Genomic DNA, 24,704 nt, shown 5'->3' with positions numbered 1-24,704 from the left:
GGGTTCATTCCCTGGTCTGGGAAGATCCCACATGCTGCAGAGCAACAAAGCCCATGTGCTGCAACTACTGAGCCTGCGTTCTAGAGCCCACGAGCCACAACTACTGAAGTCTGCGTGCCTAGAACCCATGTTCCGCGACAAGAGAAGCCCGCGCACCGCAACGAAGAGTAGCCCCCGCTCGCCAGAACTAGAGAAAGCCCACGCACAGCAACAAAGACCCAGCGCAGCCAAAAACACATAAAATAAATTTATAAAAAAAAATACTGAATCACTATGCTATACACTTGAAACTAATAATATGAATCAACGATACTTCAATTTAAAAAATAACACATTTTCCACTTTTCTACAAACTATTGCATTAGAAAACTAACAAACAGTAAAAAGCCAAAGAGAAGGCAGCTAGCATATTTAAGAAAATTTGACAGTGTTTCTGTTTTTGCCTGTAAATTATTTTCTAATGCAAAAAAAATTTTCCTATCAGGTCAAGATAATTCTGATTTGGGACATTTTAGACAGAGACTGAAATCTCATGAGAAATCTCTGATTCATCTCAATTTATGTGTTTGTGGGTAGAAATGGAACAAATTTTAAAATGGTAAACGTGACTGATTTAGAGAATGAGAAAGCAATAAAACCTGAAATTGAAAAAAAAAATACAGGATGCCCAGTTAATTTTGAATTTCAGTTAAGCAACAAATGATCTTGTTCTTTTTGGTTTTTACAAATGTGCTGTGGCCACATCAGCCCAAGTTGTCCTCCCTCCTAAGAGCTGCCCACCATTCCCTGGTCTTAGGCTCCCACACCAAGCCTGAATTTCAACAGGACTTTATCCTTTACCAACTGCCTTCACAGACGTATTTGCACCACATAACAGTCCTTCAAAGAAAACTGACTATCATCAGCCTCATTTTACAAGTGTGGAAACTGAGGCTTAAATCTCACAGCTCTCAGGGGTCAGAATCTGGGCTTGACATTTTCTGATATCAAATCCCACACTCTTTCCTCTCCTCCACCCAGTACTTCCTGGCTTGTCTACAGCACTTGGTTTATAGAGTGAGTTCCTGTATATTACTGCTCCAGATTTTTCACAACAGTCCAAAGGACTGGGGGAAGGCACATCCAAGGATTGCTGCTCCCCTCAGCCACCCATTTACAGACCCTGTGAAAAGCAAAGTTCGCCAAAGAACCATCTCTGGCACATCTAACAGAAGAAAATCTTTGATCTAAATTTCAGACTCTGAATCCTTTGATTTTTCCCTGTGGTGTGGCCTTTAGCTATGAGCGGGGCCATGAGTCACCTCCCTGGAGTCCCCTACCATGCCTGCTCTGGGAGAAGGTAGGAAAGGGTGTCTCTCTCTTCCTGTGGGACCCAACACAGGCCATCTAGCCTCCCTGTGCCTCAGACAACTGGGAATAAGACACCCCCCCACACACACAGGGCTGCTGGCCAGGATGAGGGCTTAGTGAGCAGCACAGTGACTGGCCCACAGGACGCTGCCCACATCCCACTTTTCCTCACACCCTCCACAGATGATGCCTGCACCCTAATGGTGCTTGAATTTCAGTTCTGATGGGCTTCCTCGTCCCCACGTCAGCCTCCTGCTGCTGCTCCAGGTAAATGACTATGTTGACAAAAGGATCTGGGGACATGTGGCTCAGCCCCAGCTTCTTTGTTTGAAGGAGTGGTGGGGAGGTTCAGACCATCTCGCTTGTATCACCTATGACAAAATGTGTTTTCCTCTGCCCTCAACCACGTGGTCAGCTCAACAATTTTTTTTTTAACATCTCTATTGGAGTATAACTGCTTTACAATGGTGTGTTAGTTTCTGCTTTATAACAAAGTGAATCATCTATACATATACATATATCAGCTCAACAGTCCTGCTATGAGTCTGTGGACAGCCATCCCACCAGAGCCCCTGCCCACATGCTCTTTCAGGCGTCCATCTTTGCAGAACACCTGCCACACACTTCCTGGGGGGCCACCCAGCTTGCTCACCATGGCTCAGGACCATCCCCAGCTGCCCCGTGCAGAGGCTCCCTCCTCGGCAAAGCACACAACCCATGTCCCCAAGCTCACGCCGCTTCCAGCGGATGGCTATCTGTATGCATACTCACTGTCTCCACTCTTTTGTCTCTGAAGGACTCCAAGGCAGAGTCTGTGGGATTCATCTCCAAACAGACTAGAGGAGCTGCGACTTGGTGATGGATGAGGAGGCGGCCAAGAGAGAGACTCCAGCCAACACAGGTGCTGTTATTCCCCCAGAGAGGTGACACTCATGCCTGTGAGGGAAGGCAGGAGGAGCTGACTGCCAATGGGTAGTGGGAGCACTTCCTTAAGAAAGAGGCTTAAAGGCATTCCAGAGAAAATCAGAAAAATATGACTATAAACAAAATGTCAGATGACATACTTATCATTTTCAAGGGTGACAATAAAATTGCAATTATGTGGGAGAATGTCCCTATTCTTAGAGGATGCGTGCTCAAGAATTAGGAGTGAAATGTCGTAGTCACAGCTCACATTCAAATAATTTAAGCACACACATACACACACCAAGTGCATATAAAAGCAGCAAGAGGGAAAACACATCAAAATGTTAACACCTGTCAACTCTACATGGAGGGTATATGAATGTCCACTGAGCCCTCTCTGACCCCCACTGCACAAACGGAAATATTCATAAGACCAAGTTGAAGGGCAAAACTGACTTTGATTTTGTCTGGATAAAAACAAAGAAGAAAGATTGACCCCAAGTACAAATTTTAAAAGTCTCCTCCCTTCTGGTCCCTCATGACTGGGGTCAGACTCAATCTGTAGGAGAGTCGTAGAGAGAACAAGCCCCAACCCCTCATTTTACTTACAAAGCTGAGCCCAGAGAAGGTAAAGGACTTACCCGAGGTCATACAGCCACACAGCAGCAGAGCTGCGACTTTGCTCTAGACGTCCTGCAGCACATGCCACTTCTTTCCCACTCAGGACTGACCTGTTATTATTTCTGGAGACAATGGCGGGCCAAATGATTCCGAATACGCTAAGGCTAACAGCTGAGAAAAAAGTACGCAGACTCAGCCCGTTTCCCAACGACCTAAGTACACACGACGTTCCTCCTGACGTGATGTGATAGGGAAGCTCCCAGCACCACAAGATACTGGCTTTTCCATCAAAACTAAACGCGCACCGCTAGGGAAGCTGCCTGCAGGCGTACCTTCCACGCTTCGTGCAACGCCACGCTCCGCGGAAGCACCGCGCAGGCGCAGACAGGCGCTTGGACTCCTCCGCGGCACCGATAGTCCCGGCACCGGGGGCGGAGTGCCGAAGTACCGCGGCGGATGTATCGCTGCTCCGGAGCAGCACCAGGCCTCACAACACCTGGTACGTTGGCAGGAAGAGTCGTCCCCGTTGTACTTCTAGAGCACTTCCAGGAACTGGTCCTGCACATCCGACAGAGGCAGAGCCCACCTTGCAAGAATGGATGAAAGGAGCCAGGGATGTTCCTACGCCAGGACAAAGAGCAGCAGCCAAAGGATGGGCGCATTCGCAAAGAGTAGCGTTTACTTTTTTTTTAATAGTTGGAAAAAATCAAAAGAATACTTCATGACCTGTGAAAATTATATGAAATTCGAACTTCAGTGTCGAATTTCAGAAACTTTATTTTCAATAAAATAAAGTTTTTTTGGAACACGACCACACTCATTTATATATGAATTGCCAGTGGTTGCTTTTGCACTGCAATGGCCGAGTCCAGTGGTTTTGACAGAGGTGGTCTGTGGCATTCTCATGGCTTCCCACTGCTGCTTGGTGCATTGTAAATTACAGCCAGTTATAATTCAATAGCATTTCAAGTACCAGACTGTGATGTGATACAATAAGACATATACCTCCGGTCTTCAGCCCTGACTGATGGGGTGATAGGAGTGTCCTTTGTTATTCATAATAAACCCTCCACCTGAGTTTCAGTCAGACCTGAGTGTATGCTGATGAGGTGACTCTTGGTGCTTCCCTAGATAGCTTCAGGATGGGAGCTGGTTCCCAGAACCAACCTTGTGATGAGAGGATTGGAACTTTCAGCTCTGCTTCCTGAGTTCCAGAGATGGGAGAGTGGCTGGATAATCACCAATGGTCAATGACTTAGTCAATTGTGTCTATGTTACGAAACTTCCATACAAACCCTAAACTACAGGATTCAGAGAGCTTCTTGGTTAGTGAACACATTCATGTACTGGAAGAGTTGCATACCCTGACTCCACGGGGACAGAAGCTCCTATGCTCTAGACCCTTCCAGACCCTTAGCCTATGTACCTCTTCATCCGGCTATTCTTTTTCTATCTTTTATACAATCCTTTAATATAAATAGGTAACAATAAGTAAAGTGTTTCCCTGGGTTCTGTGAGCCATTATAGCAAATTATCAAAACTGAGGAGGGGGTCGTGGGATTCCCCAGTTTACAGCCAAGTTGGACAAAAGTACAGGTAACCTGGGAACCCACTACTTGTGATTAGTGTCTGAAGAAAGAGGGCAGTCTTGTGGGCCTGAGCCTGTAACCTTGTGGGTCTGTGTTAACTCCAAGTGGTTAGTGTCAGAATTGAACTGACTTGCAGGAAACCCAGTTGGTGTCCACAGAGAATTAGAGAATTGTTTGGTGTAGAAAACCCACACCTATTTGGTGTCATAAGTGTTGTGAGTAGATAGACATAGAGAACAGATTTGTGGTTGCCAAGGCGGAGGGGAATGGGAGAGGGATGAATTGGGAGTTTGGGATTAGCAGATACAAACTATTATCTATGGAATGGATAAACAACAAGGTCCTACTGTATAGCACAGGGAACTATATTCAGTATCCTGTGATAAACCATAATGGAAAAGAATATGAAAAAGAATATCTAAATAACTGAATCACTTTGCTATACAGCAGAAATTAACACAACATTGTAAATCAATGCTACTTCAATATAAAAAATATAAGTGTTGTAAGTAGAGAGAACAGTTTATCTTTATACACATAGAGCCAAACCACCTTTTTTTAAATTTTTATTACCAGTGCATATTCATCATGTTAAAACAAGCAAAGAAGAGAAAAGTGAATTTTGAATGTCACACTAACAAGACACTATGGATTGTGGATTATTTTGTTATCAAATTAGATGCCAAAGCACTGTATTTATTATGCAATGAAACTATAGTTGTGCTAAAAGAATACAACATGTGTTGACATTTCCAGACAAAGCATTCATTGCACTATTCCAAACTCATAGGGGAAAAATGGTCAGGAAAATTACAAATTTTAAAGTGAAATATCTCATCACAACAGAATTTCTTCAAGGGACTTCCCTGGAGGTCCGGTGGTTAGGACTTGGCACTTTCACTGCCGTGGGCCAGGGTTCAATCTTTGGTGGGGGAACTGAGATCCCACAAGTTGTGTGGCACGGCAAAAAAAAAAAAAAAAAAAAAAATCTTCAAAATAAAAAAAGAAATGAGGCTGCAAGCAAAGTAACTTTCTAAATAGCTCATTTGTTAGCCAAGCAAGAAAAGCCATTTACCTATGTTGAGTTAATGAAATCATGTTTGATTGCAGCTGTAAACAAATGTGCCCAGAGAAAATTAACTTAAGACTTTAGCCTTTCACTGACAACTCCTGCTTAAAGAGCTGAAAACATTGGGAACAAGAAATAAGACAAATGATTTGAGTGGCTTTCCTTGGCTTTTGATGAATAAACAGATGTTACAGATGCTGTTAACTATTGTCTATTTGAGGAATCAGTGGTGAGTTTGAAGTGAGTAAAGAATTAGCCTCCAGGAATAGTCCACATGGGATAACTACAGGCAAGAATATTTTCCAGAAAATTGAGGAAACACTAATTTAGTACAATCTGAAGTGGAATCTGCTGAAATGTATTACAATTGATGGTTGTTAAAATCTGTGTTGGGCAGAAAAAAAGTTTAGAGTGGGGACCGCGCAGAATACAAGCTTTCCTTGAAGACTGTAAGGAACTTGAGGTCTGAGGAAGTAAAAGCAGGGACACCAAACACAGCCCCACACTCAATTCAGTGTCAGGGTGAAAGAATGCGGGACCAAAGACCCCCCTCATTGATGCTACGGCCGCCTGACTTGCTTTGGGCGATGAAATGATGGAAATGATATGGCCTCTCCTAGAAGGAAGCTTTAAGAGTTTTTTTGTGTTGCCTCCATCTCTATTTCCCGCTCTGTCTACAGGCCAGTGTGCCCCAGGCAGGGGCTGCTGGTTCAGCCTGGGTCTCAGAATAAAGAGATGAACAACAGAGCCACTGATGACCCATGACAGGTATGAACGTGAGACAGAAACAAACCTTTGTTGTGTAAGACATTGACATAACTTAGCATGAGTTAATGGATACAGCGATGTTAGATTTTGCAATTTTTATTTCAGCCAGAAAAGGGGATTTCATGGGCCTTTAATTTCACCTAAGTATCTTATTTATACAAGAAGGTTTATACGGTTCAAATATGATGTTTTATCTTGCTGGTATTGTGACTAATATGGCTACACCATCAAATGTTGCTCCCACAGTAAGCTTCTAGTTTACTAGTGAGGCTGGACTACATATCTGGGCCATAATTCAAAGTAGCAAAAAAGGGAGTTTTCATTCTAGGATTATGGGACCGTAATTAATGTCCTTCCTGACAGATTTCAGAGGCTTCTGCAGGCAGCAGCAGAACTGCCTATCTCATTTTTTTTTTAACATCTTTATTGGAGTATAACTGCTTTACAGTGTTGTGTTAGTTTCTGCTGTATAACAAAGTTAATCAGCTATACGTATACATATATCCCCATAACCCCTCCCTCTTGCATCCTCTAGGTGGTCACAGAGCACTGAGGTGATCTCCCTGTGCTATGCCTGCCTATCTCATTGATACTGGTCAATGCTGGCCATTCTTGTCTGCTCTCTGCCTTTGAAAGGGAAGATTCACCCTGGTTGACGCAGGTTTGCCTGTTGAGTCCAATGAGCCATTGGAAATACTAAAAACAGGAAAATGATCCTTTCTCAGGGAAGAGTTACTAATCTAAGGTAGGACCCCAATGGGCCCTGTTTACTGGTGGGGAGAGTCTGTGCATTAGCAGCTAAAACCCAGCCATTTGGTTCTCTCTTAATTCCCTTCCCTGGCATCAAGATAGTGGGCCAGAATTGAAACTCTGGAGAAGAAAACTATGGGGAACACTTAAAGGACAAAGCATGGACCTTCAAAAAGGCAGAAAAAGGAAGGAGCAGCAGCATGGAACCTGAGGAAACAGAACTTCAAGGAGCACATGTCCACAGGATCAGACATAGTAAGGGGCTCAGGGAAAAGAGATGTGAACCCTACTAAGCTTGACCATTTGGGAAGCTGGGGCTGTCCTATTCCAGAACTGCTTCAAGGGAGTGAACAGGTTAGAATCAAACTACAGTGGGGTGAAGAGAGAATGACCCAAACACCCACCTGACTTGCTGAAGTGAGGGCAGCCCTCTCTGACCACGCTTTAAAGAGCTTGGCTGAGAAAAGTGGGAATAAACTGGTGACCAGAGGTTAACCGGAGGTTGAGGGCCAATAAGGCCAAGGGATAGATGTACAGTTGTCCCCTGTACCTCGGTATTTGCAGGGATTGGTTCCAGGACACCCCGTGGATGCCAAAATCCAAGGATGCTCAAGTCCCTTATATAAAATTGTGTAGTATTTGCATACAACCTATGCATGTCCTCCCATATATTTTAAATCATCTCTGGACTACTTATAATACCTAATACAATGTAAATTGCAAATTCAAGTTTTGCTGTCTGGAACTTTCTGTAATTTGTTTTCAAATATCTTCAATCCTCAGTTGGTTGAATTCAAGGATGTGTAACCCATGGACATGGAGGGCCCACTGTGTTCCACATTTTCCTATGTCTATATTTGTACATTTACTATACCTGATGCTATTTACTTAAAATAGCAAATACTCATAAATCTTCTTGATACCCGGCTTCTTCCACTAATCCCTTGATTCCTACTCTCTATTCCTTCCCGCGCCTTAGAAACACACACACACACATGCACATACACACTCAAACACACACACACACACACACACACACACAACTATATGAGGGACCAACAGGTGCCCTTGAGGAAAAGAGTTGCTTGGCCTGACCTTAGACTCCAGACCATCAGGCACTAAGCCCGAAACTGCCGGAAAGAGTGGGAGTGGGAAGTGGGACTACAGGGAAGGAAAGGTTCCACTGGGCAGGTGTTTGGTCAGACACATGATTTCAGTATGAAATTCTAGAAAAGATGAATGGCACTTTATAGGAAATGAAAATCAACAGCATTTCTAATTTTATTTCTTGTTAAGATGGTAGCAGGGATCTGTGAAAACTGATGGGCTTGGCAAAATCCGCCCTCAGGAAGGGAGAGGAAGGGAGAAGAAGGATCATGGCTGGAAGCAGGGAGGGGCCCCCGGGGAGGCGGGGCAGCTTCTCTTCAGGTTTGACCTCTCAGGAAGGCGCAGGCTTCCAGAAACGCTGTGGGACACAGCAAAGCAGGAGATTCAGAAACTGATTCCTTTTTTTTTTTTTTGAATCAATACATCAATCAAAGAGGACACTAAAACAGACTTTCCTCTGCCCTCCTACCACTGTAGGTCAAGGCTTGCCATCCCCACATTTCCCCACTGTCCGTCCTGCGAAGAGCTACAGGACCCAAGGGAGCACACAAAAGCTCTGGTCCTTGTCAAGCTGCGAGATTCGCTGTTCTGGCCTGAGTGACACAGCTGCCACCCACTTGTCTCCAGGTAAATCAGCGGTCACACTCTCAAGTTCACAAGGTATTGATGGTCCTCGAATTTGTTCTGGAATGTGAGCAACTGATCATCTTCATGCAAATCTGCTTGCAGTGATATCCACCTACTCATTCACTCATTCATCCATGAATCCCTCCTGAGCACAGGCTTTGTGTGAGCCTCTGTGTTAAGTGCTGAGGATTCAACACAGACAGATAAGCCCTGCCCTTAAGGGGTGTACCATCTGTGCAATCCTGAGCGGGCTGCTCACGAGAGTAGACCTGCAGCGCAATTTCTAAGCGTAGCCCTAGATCCACCTGCATCACAATTCCCTGAGATGTCCGTGGAAATAGCAGGGTTTCCTTGGCACTCTTGACATTTGGGGCTGGGGAATTCTTTGTTGTGAAGGCTGTTCTGTGTGTGCTCTGTTTAGTAGCATCCCTGCTTCTACCCACAGATGCCAGCAGCACCCCCTATATCATGAGAATTAAAAATACCTCCTGGCATTGCCAAATGCCTCAGGGGCAAAATGATCCCCGGTTGAGAACCACTGATATAGAGATCCTCAGCCCTTCCCCAACCCCTGGACCACCACACAACACCCACCGATGCCTCCAACTCCCCTGGTGAGGGACCGGGAATAGGAACCCAGACGACATCAGTGCACAGAGGAGGCAAAACTTGCTGAAACTCGAGAATCATTGCCTGGAGGCTCACAACACTCTGCTAAATGCTTTTAAAGGGTTAAATTATTGTCAATACATTTTCCGGGCTAAAATGTTTTTTGAGAATTTGTATTCTCTATGGTTAGTACTTACGGTAACTGCCTAGAAAGCAGAATTTGTCATTTGTCAATATATATGTAAATATACGTATACCTTTGTGTGTATGTATATACATACATACATATATTTACAATCGCTATCAGCATTATAAAAAGTTAGCATATTACTAAGGGTTTATTTTATTCTCTAGCTCTTTCACCTCATCAATGAGAGTGTAATTTCCCAAAGTATAGAGACATTGTATTGCCTTAACGTTTTTTTTGTTTGTTTGTTTTTTTGTGGTACGTGGGCCTCTCGCCGTTGAGGCCTCTACCGTTGCGGAGCACAGGCTCCGGACGCGCAGGCCCATGGCCACGGCTCATGGGCCCAGCAGCTCCGCGGCACGTGGGATCCTCCCGGACCGGGGCACGAACCCGTATCCCCTGCATTGGCAGGTGGACTCTCAACCACTGCGCCACCAGGGAAGCCCTGCCTTAACGTTTTTATACCCGCTTCATCCCTAGAATGTTTGGCCCTCCAACCTTGACCTTCACCCGCGGTGGTTTCCCAGTGATGCTACCTATGTTCCACTTACGGGAGGTTGAGCATTTTTTCAGGTTAGCAATGGCTGTGACATACTCTGGTCCCAAATATTTTTCATATGTTGTTTTGCCTCCAAGTTTGGCCAGACACTCAGTGTTGTCATTGAACAGAAGGTTTTTGGTCTCAGACTGGAATAAGCAAAACCTCTCCGGGCAGTGTTTTCCATTTTTCCCAAACTGAGCCTGTGTCAAAAGGGCAGACAGTAAGAGAGCAGCGGAGGAAAACAGGAGAGGTTATGGATTCGGGGAGGCCAAGGACATTTCTTCGGCACAGGATCAGCCACAGGAAAACCATGGGGCAAAAGGAGCTAAGTTCTGGAATCACTCCACTGTCCTGGCTAAGTCTTCCCCTGCCCCATGGCCCCCTGCTCCACACCCCAGCCCAGTGCCCAGGCCCCTCACCACTTCTGATCTCACCTCCCGCCATCTTGCCTTTCTTTTTAATCTGTGGCCTCTCCCCTTAGAACTTCTTCTGTGTGGCTGGGTGACAGCTGAGGATTTTGAGATCCACCCTCAAAGTAATCACCTCTAGCATTCTAATAGGCCAGCTCTCCCAGAGAGGCAGACTGCATTGGAAATCCTCTCTGCCACGGACCCAGTCATTGCCTTGGGCAGGTCACTTAGCCTCCCTTGGGCCTGGTTCCTCCTCCATGCCCAGGCCTCCCATGGAGGTGAGCTGCAAGAACCAACCACCTGCATGGCAGCAGACCTCTTACCAGCACCCGTGAGTGTGCACAGTGGGGGCTCCATAAATGCTAGTTATTGTGCCAATTTTTACATTCTAGGGCCAATTTCTTTAACGCACATCTAGAAACATGCCATTTTAATACAGAGCTAGATGTCCTAATAGAGAATCCCAGACTTCAAGGAAATTATAGGATTTCCTTCAAATCACTTCACGTAGATAGACTTAAATCTATACAAGTTCTGGGTTTGTTGTTTTTAGAGATTACAAATGCAGGGGCCCTGTCTAGAACATCCCCAGTCGGCCCGGGCTCTGGAAACATCAGCAGAGTAAATCACTCTCTACCTGGCTATGGGAGGAAGGCTCAGTCGCCTCCCTCATTTGCCTGAAGAACAACAGGAGACTCAAGGAGAGAAAGCATCTCCCAGCCAGACCGTGAGCGCACGTCCAGGGCCATGAGACTCAGGGCAGCCCCCCAGCGTGGAGCAAATACTCTCATCACCAGCTTCAAGCAGAGGGATGGGACAGAAAGGCTGGGGATGGGTGGATTCCCTGAGCTCTGTGATTGCCCCACCTAACAGGAGCCCCTGCAGGAGGCCCTGGTGACCCATACCTGTTGGCGGAGCAGCACCTCTTCCACGTGTGCTGCCTTATCGCTCCGAGATACCACGGCATGATTTGGGGCCACAGCCAGGTAGCAGCTCTCAGCCTCTGTCACAGGCTTCCTGGTGCCATCGAGACACAGCAACTCAAAGTCCTCCCGATTCAATTTCCTAGCCGTGGCCACAGTGTTCTCTCCTGGAGATATAAAGAAGGCAGCATCAGCCACGGCTGCCACTCTGAGGCAAAGCATCCTTTCCGGGTGGCTGTGACCATCCACCGGCCTCTTGAAACGCACACACTGGGGTTGCAGTGATGTGAAGGAGAGCAAATAAAGCTCCACAAGATACACAAACTTCAAACATATCAAGCATCAGTGCTATATCCTCACGATGGAGTATTACTCAGCAATAAAAAGGAGTCAAGTTCTGACACACGCTACGACGTGGATGAACCTTGAAAACATTACGCTAAGTAAAAGACGCCAGTCACAAAAGATCACATATCGTAGGATTCCATTTATGTGAAATGTCCTGAATACGCAAATCTATGGAGACAGAAAGTGAATTGGTGGTTGCCAGCTCTGGGGGAGTGGGGAAGGGACTGGTAATAGGTGTGGGGTTTCTTCAAGGGGGTTTGTGAAAGTTCTAGAATTGGATTCTGTTGGCAGCTGCACAACTTTGAATGTACTGGAGATCACTGAATCCCATTGAATCTACACTCTGAATGGGTGGATTTTGAAGTATGTAAATTGTATCTCCACAAAGCCGTTACATTTCTTTAAAAGAAAACCCTCCATGTATGCCAGATTCTCCAGTGAGTTCCAGAAAAAGAAGTGTTGGTTTGTGTTCAAGAAGAAATTGTTGGGACTTCCCTGGTGGTCCAGTGGGTAAGACTACCAGCTCCCAAGGCAGGGAGGGGGTCCGGGTTCGATCCCTGGTCGGGGAGCTAGATCCTGCATGCTGCAACGAAGATCCCGTGTGCCGCGACTAAGAACTGGCTCAGCCAAATAAATAAATAAGTATTTTTTAAATAAAAAGAAGAAGAAATTGTTTCCTTTCGTATTCCAATGCTCTTAGTGTAACCAGAGGAAGGACAGGAACATCTATGGGTTTATCAAATATGCTTTCAGTCAATTCCGATAAAATACAGTTGTGAAATCCCAGAGAAGCTTAAAACTAAATTTGACACCCATCTGATCCCTGAAGATCACTTAGATTCACGGTTCCTGAATTCGAAATGAATTCGAAATGTAACTGTACACAGTTATGCCTGTGTGTGTGCAAATGTAGCTTTCGTGGTCAGGTGGCTGCTTCTCTCCTTTCGCCCTGTCCCCTCAAGAAAAGACTTCCTGCATTCTCTTAGCTTTGTCCATTCAATACTGAGATCACCCCAGATTTACATGTCTGGCCTCGATTGCTCTCCCCAGGGACTTGGAGGAGTGGCTCTGGCTGTGGCTGTCACTGAAGGGAAGAGGCAGAAAGTGGAAGCAGCCCCTTTGAGGGGGGAAGTGGCAAGTGCTCTGCGGCGGGGTGGAGGGCTAAGTGCAGCGGGTAGGGAGAGAGGTGCAGTTTGGAAAGCAGCACACTGCTGGGAGTCTTAAACTTGGTAATTAGTATTTTCACCAGAGGTCAGAAGAGAGAGTGACTTATTCCTCTATTGGCTGAGGGATTTTACCTTCTATCATCTGCATCTGCCTATGATTTTGTCCTCATTAACTCCCCAAGGAGTTTCCACACTGAGGGCTCACATGGGCTGAATGAAGGCTCTTACTTCCTTGTTTAAAAGGGGAAATTTAACCTGCATATGTCCAAATTTTTTTTTCATGTATCATCCACGTTCAGTTTCCGATAGGCTGAGACAGGAAGATGGTGTGCTTCTGTGGCTGACTATACAAAGCCAGGGAGATAGTTGCGTGTGTGTGTGTGTGTGTGTGTGTGTGTGAGAGAGAGAGAGAGAGAGGAAATTTGGTTTCAAAATCAATGTGACACCTATAGATGTTACTATGTTGCATACTGTGGTAAAGTATTTTAGAATTAATTTGATCCAAGTCTGGAAAAGGTTATAATATTTCCCAATTGCAAATTTGAACAGTAATCTGTGTCGTGATGGCAAAGATTCTTCTTTGAAGGGGAAAGGGAAACATCTTTACCTACCGTTAGTATTCTCCAAGACAGTGGCATCTTTCACAAATGCAACATCCCCAGCGTCCTCAGCCAGGCACCTAAAATGTTTCAGAGAATAAAAACATTGCCAGGGCTTCCCTGGTGGCGCAGTGATTCAGAATCTGCCTGCCAATGCAGGGGACACGGGTTCGAGCCCTGGTCTGGGAAGATCCCACGTGCCGCGGAGCAACTAAGCCCGTGTGCCACAACTACTGAGCCTGCACGCCTAAAGCCCGTGCTCTGCAGCAAGAGAAGCCACCGCAATGAGAAGCCCGCGCACTGCAACAAAGACCCAACACAGCCAAAAAAAAACATTGCCAGAGAAGAAAAACTATTAGAGTTTTCATAAGTATTCATAATACACATTTCAAAAACTGAAACATGGAACTAAACATAGAAAACATAGAGACAAATATTTCCAGGAACTTAGAGTTTAAAATGGTAGGTTGAAGATATATGGGTACCTTCCCTCCTTCTAAAATTCCAATAAAATGACATGAATGAGATTTTTTTTTTAAGCCATAAATCTGTGAGCCAGAGGAAGGCAAGAGGGAAAGAGAGAAGATAATAATGACAACGTTTGGAGGTAGAGAACAAATGGGTGAGCAGTAATTGACCCAAAAGAGCAAAGAAAGCTGTGACATAAGTTGGAAGTGGGGGGCGCCCAGGAGAAAGCTGATGTGCATGGCAGAACTCCAGAAAGACTCAACAGTTAGAAGTACTAGGCACCACTGAAAGTAGCTGAGAACAGCAGCACTAGATACAGCCTATATACATGAAGGGTAAATATATATATGCCCAATCCGATGAATTAAAAGAAGACCCACTAAAGAAATATCATTGTGAAGTTTCAGAACACTGGAGGGAGATTTAAAAATAATTTTTAGAACTATTTTATTTTTTTAAATCAAAAACTTTTCACAAAAATAGTTTTCAAAGCATTTTACATTGGATGAAACACAAAACTCATTTTTTCCTAAAGAGTATTTTTCATTCATAGGTAAATCTCTGTAAATTTGGAGAGAAATATAAAACATATGTGTCTGATTTATTTACTCTTCACAAAATATTCTTTGTGTAGACCTGTTTGTCTAAGACACTTCATGAGCCTTCTACAGCTTCTCTCTCAGAATTAGGAAGCCAAAAATAAATTGTTGAAAACTCAAAAAACAAAATTCTTTTCAAGAAGAAAAAATGTCATATACAAAGAATCAGGGATCAAAAAATGGTACCAGATTTCTCAACAGAAACTCTAGCTTTAGAAGACAATGGATTAATGCTTTTAAATTTCTGTATTTGCTCGATTTTCTGTCTATGTTACATTCTGCATAATTTTTTCACATATTTTCCACATTGCTACTTCTCTTTTTAGCTATGTTTAATCTGTTAAACTGGTCAATTATATAGCAAACTTCCATTGCTGTCATTTTTTTCCTTTCTAGAAGTTCTATTTATTCCTTTTTAAAACTACTAACCTGTTTATTCTGTTTTTTGCTTCTGGCAACTTTTCCCGTGTGTTTGTTTCACATTGCTATAATTACTTTTTACTGTGTCCTGCTCATTGTTACTGACAGAGTATTTCTGAGCAGTCTTTGAGGCTTAAACTGAAGATGCTGTCTTCCAGACAGATTCTTAAAGGGACTGCTAGTCTGGGACCACTTTTTAAAAAATTATGAGTTGAGAATTTCTGGACCATCCTAGGGGACACAAGTTGGAGCTGCAAATCCATGCAAGAGCTGGCCCATGGTTTCAATTTTTCAGGGATGGCATGTATTTTCCGCCCTGTCTTCCTCAGCATCCAGGCAACCTGAAGCCTCCTAGGAGTGGGGTGGAAGTTACTTCTGGTTCACTCCTACCTTAAAGGTGTATGTAACCTCTGAGTTCAAGTTTGTCAGAATAGCTACTGTCAGGACAAAGGGTCTCCACCTAGGTCTCTGAATTCCTATTCCCCTTAGATTTTAGTCTAATAATCCCTTGTTACTTTGTCAGTTATTCAATGCTCTTAAGAACACAGGTGTGTGTGTGTGTGTGTGTGTGTGTGTGTGTGTGTGCTTAACCCAACATTTTTGCTTGTTTGTAGTGGGACAGTTGGTCAAAACAGTTAATGCTCCCATTTCCCAGATATGGAAATCATGTCAAAATTCCTAGGGAAATTGTTTTCCAGCCTGTACTTAGTTATCCAGCCAAACTATAAATCACTTCAAGAGTAGACTAAAGATGTTTTTAGACACGTAAATACTCAAAAAACAGAACTCCTATTCACCCTTTCTCAAGAACATGTGTTCTATTGCAACAAAACCAAGAAAACTAAAGATGTGGGATCCAGGAAACAGGTCATTTAAGAGGAAGTAAGACAATGAAAAATCCCAGAATGATGCTTAAGGGGAATCCCCAGACCACAGATATGTAGGGGGCCTCGAGAGGACCAATCCAGACTGGGGAGGAGGGTGGAGATCTTCAGGTGCAACATTCGCAGGTAAATGATGAATCTGGGACAGCATCCAGTCTGTTTGTGCATGAATTGCTAGATTTATGCTACTAGTAGAAGGTATGGGGATGAATGAGTGATTTTTTAAAAGAAGTACAGAAAATTAAGCAAATTTTAAAAAGACACCTATCAACTCCAGAGTAAACAAAAACTCTGTTCAATAAGGGAAATGTAATTTTATTATGTCATATATTTAATATGAGACTAATATTTACATAGTCATAATAAAGTAAGCACTAAATATGTCATACTCTTGTTGGATACTAAAAGGAGGTGAAGTTTGTGGTTACGGGTGGAAGAAACACAGGAGCAGTATGAGAGGCTAGATCTTCTTTCATAATGGAAAGTCAGCAGAAAATAGCTGACATTTAAAAATCAAGAACCAGCAATATATAAGGATGTTAGTTAGAAACACAGAGATAAATATGGCTCTGGTTCCACTTTCAATTTGAGCAAAAGACAAAGCATTTCCTTCTAGTATAAGTAGGAATACTAAAGTGTAGGTGTTTCCAGTGAAATAATACCTTACCATAGGTTTGAAAAAGAAAACCACATGGTTTTTTATCAGACATGTTGTCTATTCAATATTTCTGAGTAGAATCACATCACAACTCTTCCATTTGCAAAACTTTAGCCCCTTAAAGATATTTTTGTACATTCACGAAATTTTTTTTTATAAGTCACTCAGACTATAGCAAAAGCTACTTTTATATCATGCCATCACTGGAGAGAAGGCTACTGAATTTACATTAAAAAATTCAAAGACCAGTTTGGGCAGTCATTCTCAGATACATGATGCCACCTGGTGGTGAAATATATTCTTGGAGAATACAGAAAAACGGATGGGGGAGAACCCTGCCCTTCAAACCCCTAATTGTACCACTGAGAAGTAACATCTAGATTATAAAATGAAGACTGTGGAAAGATACTGTGATTTATTAAGTGTTTATAATTGGTGAATTCTAAAAACTTATTTTTTGGTTTATTTTTCACTAGTGGAGAATAACACTGCGCTATTTTGCCATTTCTAAGGCCAAAATCAAAGAGAAAAGTAAAACGTGAAACATAACAATGACCTAGGCTGGGGTAGAGGGTAGTGCCTGTGAGAAAGAGAATTCTTCCCCATAAACTGAATTGCAGAAAGGACTGATACCACAACCTCTCCCCATTTGATGCTGAGGATGAGGACATCGAGGCCCACTGAGGTTGACCTTGGCTCCAGGCCACAAGGGGGAGACCAGCAGAGCTGAGGTCAGACAGCCCCGGGGCCAGTCCCCACTCTTGGGGTGGTGGGTGCGATGGGAGGAGCACTCCCCAGCCCGCCCATCAGCTGATCCCCAGGCTGCCCCTTGGCTCTGCTGTGATGGGCCACATTGGGCCCCTTAGAAATGCAGTGCCAAGATGCTGGAGGATGAGAAACAAGGCCCCGTCCTGGTGAAGCCTGCCCACAGCACTCACCTGAAAGCCCCGGTGTAGCCATAGTACCTCTCCTTACTGTTGGGCACACACTTGTCCATGTTCCGGTCATCGCCAACACACAGTGCACAGAGCCTGGATTTCGGGTCAGCCCCAGGGGCACAGCTTTGATCAAAGAATTCATCTGCAGAGAAGAAGCACGGGGAGTCAGCTCTTCCTACCTGAGTCAAGATAAGCGGTCTTTACCTAACAGGTGATGTGGCTTGGTTTCCATTCATCATATTGACCAAGGCAGATAGAACACAGTCATTATAACACACAGTAACATGTTACCACCAACCCGGGCCCCACCAAGGTTCAGAAAAACTTGAGACTGTAGGTACTTGAGACAGGAAACCTGACTGGGGCTGGGGAAGAGACTGTGTAATTGTACAAAGGGTCCCATCATCACAGACTCGAGCTAGGGACTCAACTTGATGAACCTGATGGCCATCTCAGCAGAAGCTGCAAAACGTCCACTCCAGGATCTGATTTCCCCTTTTCCTCAGTAATAGGAACCCTGCTTTTTACCTGGGCACCTGGTCCCTTAGAACAGAGACAAGCCTTACTCTGTGGCTAGTAAGCCACATGGCTAAGTATCGCCAGTGAAATATGAGCAGGAGTGTTGGGTGCCAGTGTCCTGACATCCTTAAAAGACAGTTGGCACATGTGTTTTGCCCCTTCTCCTTCCCTTCCTTCATTCTGCACATGGAATGCAGAAGTGGGGACTGGACCCCCAGATGTGACATGGGCCATGAGCGACCTTGAGCACGGAAGCCACATATGTTTCAGAATAGCCAGATGTTTGAAACCTGGGCCCTTGACACCATGTAGTCGTCCTGCCAGCTCTGGACAATCCACCGCTGGACTCCACCCACGTGGGAGAGAAATAAACTTCTATTCACTTCTACTGGGGGTTTTCTGTCCTTGCAGCTGAACCTAATACAAACCAACCCACCATGTGATTTAACCCACAGTAAGGAGTTAACATGGATTAATACAGATTAAAAAGAGAGGAAATAAAGGTGACAAGAAAGCCCTGCCCTGACAAGCAAGTAGCACCCATTACCCAACTCGTGCAGCCCCTGCCACTGGAAGAGCCATGCCACGTGCCAAGCTCGGCCTAGGGCTGGGAGTGTCCCACTGTGGTCCCGGCAGCTTGCCCACAACCTGGAGGCTGCCGTGGGGTCATAGAGGGCGACACCAGTGTGCACTGCTAGTGAGGAACAGAGCCACACGAGAGCCCGCCAAGCCAGGATCACAAACCCATTCAAAATGCAGCAGGGCCCCACTTGAGCAGACGCCTGCCCGGGAGGTGAGCCGTGACAAGAATGTGGCACACAGCTCCACGTCACCAGGCCCACGGCAGGTAGGGCATGGCTCACGTGTGGGGTGTGAGCACGGCGCGCAGCCAGGAGGCGAGGCTGAGCCAAAAGCCTGGAGGTCTTACTCAGTTTCCTCTACAGCATGGAGTAAGACGTCAGTTCTGTTTAGTAACAGAAGTCATCTTTCATGAGGAAGGCAGATGGCTTTTCCCAAATTGAGAAGCCAGTGCCTGGGAGGAATTTAGATCCGGAGCTCCAGGAAGCAAAAAGTGACTTTTGTACTTCTCAGGACCTGCATCCATTCTTAGGGTGCAGAGAAACAGACCGATCCTCCAGTTTTGCGCCTTCGTGTGGGGTGGAGGGGGTGTGGGAAGTGCTGTGTGGAGAAGCTGCAGAAGGAAGCCGCAGGGGGATCGTGCTTACACCAGAAAAGGCCTGTAAGCCACGGTCAGCCTGCAAGTCCCCACACCTCCCCTCCCTGAGTTCTACAGAGGACCCCAGCCTGCCCCGAGGAGGCCGACCCACGACTCCCTCGGGACTCCTACCAAATTTGCAGGAGCCTGTCCGGTTGGCGATCAGGCCCATGGGGATGTTCCAGCCTGCGGTCCTGTCCACGGCAGTGTGGCAGGACTTCTTGCCTCTCAGAGAATTCCATGTGAGCTCAGCATTTGCCTTCTTGACAACTGCCACGGCAAGATACCCTTGGACAAGAGAAGAGCAAGTCTTAGCCTCCCAGGGCCCGGTCCATGGACTCTGTTGCAGCTGTGTGCAACCCAAGCCAACGAAGGTCAAGAAGCATCACCAGGCAATGATTCCCCCGGATGACTGGCCACTGTCCAATAGACCAACAAAGTTTAAGCTGCTGCTCTATGTTAAGATGAGATTGATCTGGGTTATGAAATGAAATAGTAAGCTGATCCTTGAAGTCCTTGACCAGCCATACACTGCCCCTGAGTTATAAACCGGCAGTTCATTCTATTGTAGACGTGGGCTATTAAAGCCACGAACACTGACCAAGAAGCATGACCCCAAGAGTGCGTAGATCGCCAACTGCAACATGCAATATACCAACTGCATCAGGCCAGAGCATGATGGCTGCCGGAATAAGTGCTGTGTGGATGCAGGGGGTGTGTCCCTAAGGACCTCCCTGTGCTGAGAGAGGGTCAATGGGGTGCAGTCCTCCTCCTGAGAGCACGCACCGGGCAGACTCCGCTGCCGGCAAGTGCAGAGCTCTGCCGAAGTTGAGGAAGCACCAGCTCTGGCAGGCAGGTGGGCTGGTGCACAGGGCAAGGGATTTAGCACAAGGGACCTGGTTCCAGGCCAGGATCTGCCACAGTATTATCAACGACTGTGAATGACATCCGGGACACTGTTTCCGCGTCCATATGAGATGGGGGTGTGACACCCCACCTTCACCGTGGTCAGGACAAAATGAGGAACTCTTATATTTCTCTGCCATGTATGAAGGTCCGTAAAAACATAATTATAGTTACTCATCTGTGAATGATTTGCATCTGCAAAAGAACTTACAGCTTCCATGGCTGCATCTCTGTGAGGTTTTTTTAAGTTCCCACCACCTCCTCCTCCAGATACAAAAACTTACCCTTGACTCTGAAAGTGATCGATTCCAACTCACCTTCCGTTGGTCTGTGCACACAATCTAAGCTGTTGCTTTTGGAGGATTCTGAAAGAATAAAGACAAGCAAAAGGTCATTAAACACATGTTTTATTGTGATCATATATTTTTCAAAGGTACACACATATCAAAGAACATATACTGGCATGGTTTTGTGTATATGTGTTTTTAATATAAATAAATGGCATTGTATTATAGACTTCACTAAGTTTCCTCCTTTTTTTATTTTCAACCCAATACTGTGTTTTTAAGCTCTTTTTTTTTTTTTTTTTTGGCCGTGCCATGTGGCTTGCAGGATCTTAGTTCCCCGACCAGGGATCGAACCTGGGCCCTGACAGTAAAAACACCGAGTCCTAACCCCACTGGACCGCCAGGGAATGCCCTAATTGAAGTATAGATGATTTACAGTGTTGTGCCAGTCTCTGCTGTACAGCAAAGTGACTCAGTTATACACATACACATTTTTTTAAATATTCTTTTCCATTATCATTTGTCCCAGGAGACTGGATCTAGTTCCCTGTGCTATACAGTAGGGCCTTGTTGTTTATCCATCCTATATATAATAGTTTACATCTACCAACCCCAAACTCCCAGTCCCTCCCTCTCCCTCTCCCTCTCCCTCTCCCCCTTGGCAACCACATGTTTGATCTCTATGTCTGTGAGTCTGTTTTGTAGGTAGGTTTATTTGTGCCATATTTTAGATTCCACATATAAGTGATATCATATGGTATTTGTCCCAATACTGTGTTTTTAAGTTCAAACCGCCTTACTGTCTGTAACTTATTGAGCTGAGTTAGGGCTCCTAAGTTCACTGCTTCCAATATTGTCACTGACATCTTCATACACGTCTGGGGATGTACCCAGGGGTGGAACTGCTGAAACTAACATCTGGACAGTTCAATCACCACATAAACCAATCAACTATCTTTTTTGTTTAAGCCACTTGGCAATGGGATAGTGTCATTTGCAACCAAAGTACTCCTACCTAATCCTCGCCCGTTGGAGGTGAGGGGCACCTCGTCTCACCTGCCTGACCTCCTCTAGTTCCCTCTGGAGAGGCTAAGGATAAAGTAGCATTTCTTATGTCCCTTCAGCATGGGGAGATCCATGCTCTCGGACTCAGTAACTGGCTTCTCCTCAGGAAAAAGTCGCATCACTCCTGTTTCATGGGATGGATAATGTGAATCTGTAGGTGTTGTTTTATTGGAAAAGTATATTTAATTGGTTTATAACATTATTTAAGTTTCACGCATACAGCATTATATTTTGACTTCTATATACCTACCAAAAGTTTAGTTTCCATCCATCACCTATAGCTGACGCCCTTTACCCCTTTCCCTCTCCCCCCACTCCCCCTTTCCCTCTGGTATCCACTACTCTATTCCCTGAATCCGTGTGTTTGTTTTTGTTTGATTTGGTTTGGTTTGTTCCCTTTTTTTTTTTTTAATATTCCACATAGGAGTGAAATCAGAAGGTATTTGTCTTTGCAGAATCAAGTCCAAAGAGACTGTCCCAGCAGTTCCATGCAGCAGAAATGCATACATGTGCTCACCAAACGACACAGACACAGACGCTCATACCAACGCTATCCACAGCAGCCAACTGGAAATTACCCAAATGCTCATCCACAGTAGAATAAATAACTGCAGTGGAGTCACAAAATAGAACACTACAAAACGAGGTATAACGCTGAGCAAAAGACATTTTTAAAAGCACATGCTGTGCAACTCCTTTTACATAGAGTTCAAAAACGGGCAGAACGATCTGTGCCATTTGAAGTCAGGAGTCATTACCCTTGCTGGAGTAAGGGGGCTGGTGACAGGAGGACACAAGGAGACTTGTGGAACCTGCTGTGTCCTGCTCTGGGCCCTAGCGCTTGGGGATGTACCACTGTGTGAAATGTCCTTGAGTTGTACACTTGTGTGCACTTTTCTGCATATATATTATACTTTACTAAAATCTTTTTAAAAATTAAAAAGAGGAAACCAATCTGGGCTTTGTCAGTTCTCACTACAATAGGCTGTGTGGGTAACATGGCCCCTTTCATCTATTCTTTCCCCTGATTCTCCTGTTTGAACGTATCTGTCCATTTTAATGTCTCCACTTGGACCCACCGAGTGGGGTTACTCCTCTCTATACCCCACCCCCGAAGCCCTGAGGGAATAAACCAGAGAGGACTCTTCTCCACTTACTTTGGTTCTCTGCCAGGACAGGCACCAAACCACACTTGCCCGCAGTGTAGATATATCCTCCATCTAAGCTCAGGGCATCAGCTTCTCCTTTCTGCCAAGACAAAGCATATCTCCAGCACCACAGTGAGGCTGTTTCCTGTCCCGCCTGCCTTTACAGCTCTAAGAGAATGGCTGTCAGGTGCCCCAGTAAAGCAGCAAGGGTTGAACTGAGGACCCCAAGGAAACGCCATGTGCACTATTAATTCTCTACCAGACCTACATGCCTTTCATGCTGTCGCTTCCATTGGAAAGACCGGGTACAGGTAGCCCGGTCCTCTGAACAAAATCCCTTTCTGCCCTTGGAGTACTGTTGGGATGCCCTCCTGGACCAGCCTCCCTCACTGAGGAGACAGATGGGAAGAGCTGGTCTTGTCTAGTCTCTGCTCATTAGCACTACACTCAAAGTGCTACACAGAAGCTATTCAACAAGTGGGCAGAAACAATTAAATTCACTCACCATCAGAATGAACGAGCCCACGCTCCAGAATTGGAACATGGATTCATCAAGATTGTAAAACTCCCTCTTTGACTAAGTAATAATTTTTTTACAACATTATTAAAGCTAATAGGAGATGTGGATAAAGATTTCTATTCAAGGCTGCACAGCACAGGGTTATTGTTAACAACAAAATAAGGAGACAAAGAAGAATAGGGTCGTGACTAAACTGTGCCACACCATATAAAAGATATCCTGAAATCACTTTTTAAAGTGTTTTCAAAGAATATGTCACGTGGGAAAATGGCCATGATACACTGTTAAGTGAAAAGGACTCAAACTACGTAACTGGAACGACCCAGTACTGTTCCGAGCCTAAACTGAGATGAACCGAGAAATCCTGGAGTGGGAAGTTAGCAAAACTCTAACGGTGGTATCTCTGCACGAGGTCCCAGTGTTTTGTTTGTTTTTACATCACATCTTTCTATATTTTCCAAATTACCTGCATTCATCGCAACTCGTTCTTAAAATCAGATTGGAAAGCCCACAGTAAACAGACTGCAGACGGAAAGCTGTGTCTGTTCCCACACTGCGCAGGAGCGAGCAGACCCCGCCCCCGGGGCCGTAGCGCTTCTAAGGTCCGCCTCACTTCAGACCAGATGCCCGTGACCTCGGTCTCGGGCGCTGCCCCGCCCGCACCGCCCGCAGGCCCGCCGCCGGCCACCTACCAGCACCAGGGCGATGCAGTCCTCGGTGGTGGTGGCCGTGGCGCAGGACACGTTCTGGTTGCTCTGGAGGCTCCACTGCCGGCACTTGCGCTCCTCCTCTTGTCCCACCGCGCACCACACGATCCGCGCGCGCCGCGCCTCCACCTCCGCTGCAGCTGCCCGAGGACATGGCGGTCGGCAGGTGCCCTGAGCCCAGCGAGGGACACCCAGGCCCGCCGACCTCCCTGGAGCGCCGGCTCCACTCAGAGCCCCCTTCCTGCCCCGACGCTCACTGGGCGGGAGCTACTTCCTCCAGAGAAGTGGAATCAGACACCTGCGCCTCTTCCCTTGCACGTGCTCCTCTCCCCCCTCCACTCTCAGCTCCCCAAACCCTACTTCAGGCATAGCCCTCCTTGTGTCTCATTTCTCTTCCTTTGGAGGCTTCCCCGGCTTCTAATCCACCCTTCAAGCTTTAGTGTAATGAAAGAGATACCGAGATATTGCCTAATATCTCTGTCCTACTGGATAAAAGCTCCAGGACACAGAAACAGTGGCAGCCCCAAGAGATGGCCTAGGGGACCTTAAGCCCTGTCCTGACTTCCCCTAAGGCAGGCAGTCACCACCACTGACAACAGCACAGCTTCCCAGTTCACCCAGACTCCATCTGAAGCCTCCAGTGGAGAAGGAGCCATGGCTGAGCTGGCCCAATGCGGTATCCCAGCCAAGTTCAGGGCCCAGGCACTGGGCCGTGTCCCACCAGGCCTCTGGATTTATCCCAGGAGGGGCCCTGGCTCTCTTGGTTCATGTTCATACTTCTCACTTCCTGGGAGGCAAA

General features: G+C 45.7%; 1 protein-coding gene across 4 annotated transcripts in view; it reads right to left on the bottom strand.

Annotated features, from left to right (window-relative positions):
* Window positions 1–8,305: 8,305 nt before the first annotated feature.
* Window positions 8,306–24,704, bottom strand: part of LTF (lactotransferrin) — a 46,659-nt gene continuing 30,260 nt past the window's right edge. For all 4 annotated transcript variants that reach the window (XM_070046787.1, XM_070046788.1, XM_030845338.2 and 1 more), the window contains 9 exons: window positions 23,891–24,045; window positions 22,688–22,778; window positions 20,496–20,543; window positions 19,405–19,560; window positions 17,538–17,679; window positions 13,583–13,650; window positions 11,440–11,624; window positions 10,135–10,324; window positions 8,306–8,518 (listed from right to left, as the gene is read on the bottom strand). In XM_070046787.1, coding sequence (XP_069902888.1) covers window positions 8,478–8,518; window positions 10,135–10,324; window positions 11,440–11,624; window positions 13,583–13,650; window positions 17,538–17,679; window positions 19,405–19,560; window positions 20,496–20,543; window positions 22,688–22,778; window positions 23,891–24,045 — 1,076 coding nt within the window. In that variant the 3' untranslated portion in view covers window positions 8,306–8,477. The remainder of the gene's footprint in view (window positions 8,519–10,134; window positions 10,325–11,439; window positions 11,625–13,582; window positions 13,651–17,537; window positions 17,680–19,404; window positions 19,561–20,495; window positions 20,544–22,687; window positions 22,779–23,890; window positions 24,046–24,704) is intronic.

The sequence above is a fragment of the Globicephala melas genome, chromosome 11, assembly GCF_963455315.2.
Source record: "Globicephala melas chromosome 11, mGloMel1.2, whole genome shotgun sequence".
Lineage (NCBI taxonomy): Eukaryota > Metazoa > Chordata > Mammalia > Artiodactyla > Delphinidae > Globicephala > Globicephala melas.
The sequence above is the reverse complement of the archived record's forward strand: the minus strand, read 5'-3'. Positions and strand labels throughout refer to the sequence as shown.